Below are 2,167 nucleotides of genomic sequence, written 5' to 3'. Positions count from 1 at the left end.
ATGCTGCCGCCGCCAGGGTGCTCAGAGAGGGTCAGGGCGCAACAGCAAAGCTTCGGCTCACAGCGCCGTCGCAAAAGCCTCCACCTGCAAGGAGAAGCCGATTGAGAGCGCGGCACTGGGATGGCACCAGGATGGCGCCGGGATGGTGCCAGGATGGCACCGGGATGGTTGAGGTTTAAACCAGCTTGGACTTGGTGTGGAAATTATTTTTTCCATGGAAAAATGAAGATGAAGCGAGGGCTCGGAGGTCAGCACGACTCCGACCGCGGTCCCGGCGCTCCCGGCAGCGGGATGCCGCCGAGCCGCGCCACCTCGGCTGTGCCCACCTGCGCCATGAGGACGCCCTGCATGGCCGCGTCGTGCTCGAAGTCCTTGTCCACATCCAGCACCAGGACGGGCGCGTGCTTCACGTCCGCAAAGTGGATCCTGGAGAAGGGAGGGAGAGAAGGGTTTACTTCTCCCTCCCTCTAAACCCTCCCTAAAGAGGGGGGTTTAAACCAAGTAAACCCCCAAAATCAGGGGGGTCACCCCAAAACCGCGGCTGGCCTGGATGCCAGGGGGGAGCGCCACGGGGGACGGATTCGGACTCACTCCGTGGTCTTCTCCACCAGCCAGCGCTCGTGCTGGGCATGAAGCTGCTGCAGGTACCCCAGCTGGATCCCCCCCTCCTCGCTCCTTGCCCTCTGCCGCAGCCGCTCCAGGCACGTCTGCACCCACACGGGAGAGGGAAGGTTAACGGGAGAGATGGGAGGTTAACGGGAGAGACGGGAGAGATGGGAGGTTAACGGGATGTGGGGGAGAGATAGATACAAGGAGGTTAATGGGAGGGAGATGGGAGGTTAACGGGATGCAGGGAGGTTAACGGGATAAAAGGAGGTAACGGGATGAACGGGATGCAGGGAGGTTAACGGGATACAAGGAGGTTAACGGGATGCAGGGAGGTGGGAGCTTAACGGGATGTCAGTGTCCGACAAAGCAGCCCCAGGGGAGGGACCGCAGTCGGGCACTGGGCATCCCCGGATGATGCTGCAGCCCTCCCTCCCCAAAATCCGCTCTAGGATCCATAGCAAAACTCCCACCGACATTCCCATGGGAATGGGAGCGGGCCCCACTCCTCCGGGCCAGCGATTTATGGTTAAAACCCAATGTCTTGGCAATTTCAGGAGCTCGCCGGGCTCCGAGCGGAGCCGAACGCCTGCCGCATCCCCCTCCCCGCTGAACACGGGGGCTCTCACCGGCACCCACCTGCGGCGTTGCCCGCAGGTAGAGGAAGCCGTGGAGGGCGGCGCGGGGCCCCAGCTGCCGGAGGAGAAAGCCGTGCCAGTCCTGGTAAATGGCCCACTCCAGCGGCTGCAGGTGCCCGGCCTCAAAGAGGTTCTTGGCAAAGACGTACCTGGGAAGGGACGGAGAGAGGGGACAGGGCAGCCGGCATCGCCGGCATCGGGACCTCCAAGCCATCCCCACGCCCAGGCAGCTTCACGGCCATTTTTTCCACCCTTTTTGCACCAACGGGGAACCGCGGGTGTTTAATTAAGGAGGAAATCCTTAATTTGGGGCTGAGCGATGATGGGGGACACGCAGCCGCCCGGCGCAGCTCACCGCTACCGAGCCCATCCATCACCTGAGGGATTTCGAGCCGCCGCCTGACACGGGTGAGGATGGGGCAGCTGCAAGCAGGAATTATTTGGGATATAACAAAGCCCCAAATTATTCAACAAGCACATTTCTATAATTAAGCATCGCTCCGGGCTTCGCTGGGCACAGCCGTGGGCTCTGCTCCCCCCGGGGGTCCCAGGGGCAACAAGCCAGGCCGCGGGGATGCTCCTTATTCCGTTTCATCCCTTCACCCCTCTTCTTTCCCGTTTTAATTTGGGTGCGCTGGGTACCTGTCGCTGTAGACGGAGCGCTCGAAGACCCGCACAGGGTGGGGGGTCCCGGTGAGCCGCTCGGGCGGCGGCTCCAGCATCGCCTTCAGCCGGCTGATGCAGGAGAAGGTCTGGAAGGTGTAGGACCACCGGGCTGGCTCCCGGTACATCATCTGGAGAAGGTTGGTGGAGCCCACGGACGCCTACGAAGGAAGAGATGGGGGATGAGGTCGTCCCGCCGCGGCGTGGTGCCGAACGGTGCGACGCAGCCGCCGGTACCCGCCGTTGCCTCCGCCGTGCCG

The 2,167-nt window shown here is 62.6% G+C and overlaps 1 protein-coding gene across 1 annotated transcript; it reads right to left on the bottom strand.

The window, feature by feature from the left end:
- DGUOK (deoxyguanosine kinase) lies at positions 1-2,046 on the bottom strand. The gene is made up of 5 exons (XM_019470637.1): positions 1,887-2,046; positions 1,246-1,393; positions 592-707; positions 327-426; positions 1-84 (listed from the first exon to the last, which is right to left on the bottom strand). The coding sequence occupies exons 1-5, from the start codon at positions 2,036-2,038 to the stop codon at positions 58-60; spliced, it is 543 nt and encodes a 180-aa protein (XP_019326182.1). The 5' UTR covers positions 2,039-2,046; the 3' UTR covers positions 1-57.
- Positions 2,047-2,167: the final 121 nt, after the last annotated feature.

Source organism: Aptenodytes forsteri, unplaced genomic scaffold (genome assembly GCF_000699145.1).
Source record: "Aptenodytes forsteri isolate BGI_AS27 unplaced genomic scaffold, ASM69914v1 Scaffold127, whole genome shotgun sequence".
Lineage (NCBI taxonomy): Eukaryota > Metazoa > Chordata > Aves > Sphenisciformes > Spheniscidae > Aptenodytes > Aptenodytes forsteri.
The sequence above is the reverse complement of the archived record's forward strand: the minus strand, read 5'-3'. Positions and strand labels throughout refer to the sequence as shown.

Coding starts and splice junctions, on each gene's coding strand:
- DGUOK (XM_019470637.1), bottom strand. CDS start 2,038: ATGATGTACCGGGAGCCAGCCCGGTGGTCCTACACCTTCCAGACCTTC. Junction 1,394..1,886: donor CGCTCCGTCTACAGCGACAG/GTACCCAGCGCA, acceptor GTCCCTTCCCAG/GTACGTCTTTGCCAAGAACC. Junction 427..591: donor CTGGTGGAGAAGACCACGGA/GTGAGTCCGAAT, acceptor TCCCTTCTCCAG/GATCCACTTTGCGGACGTGA.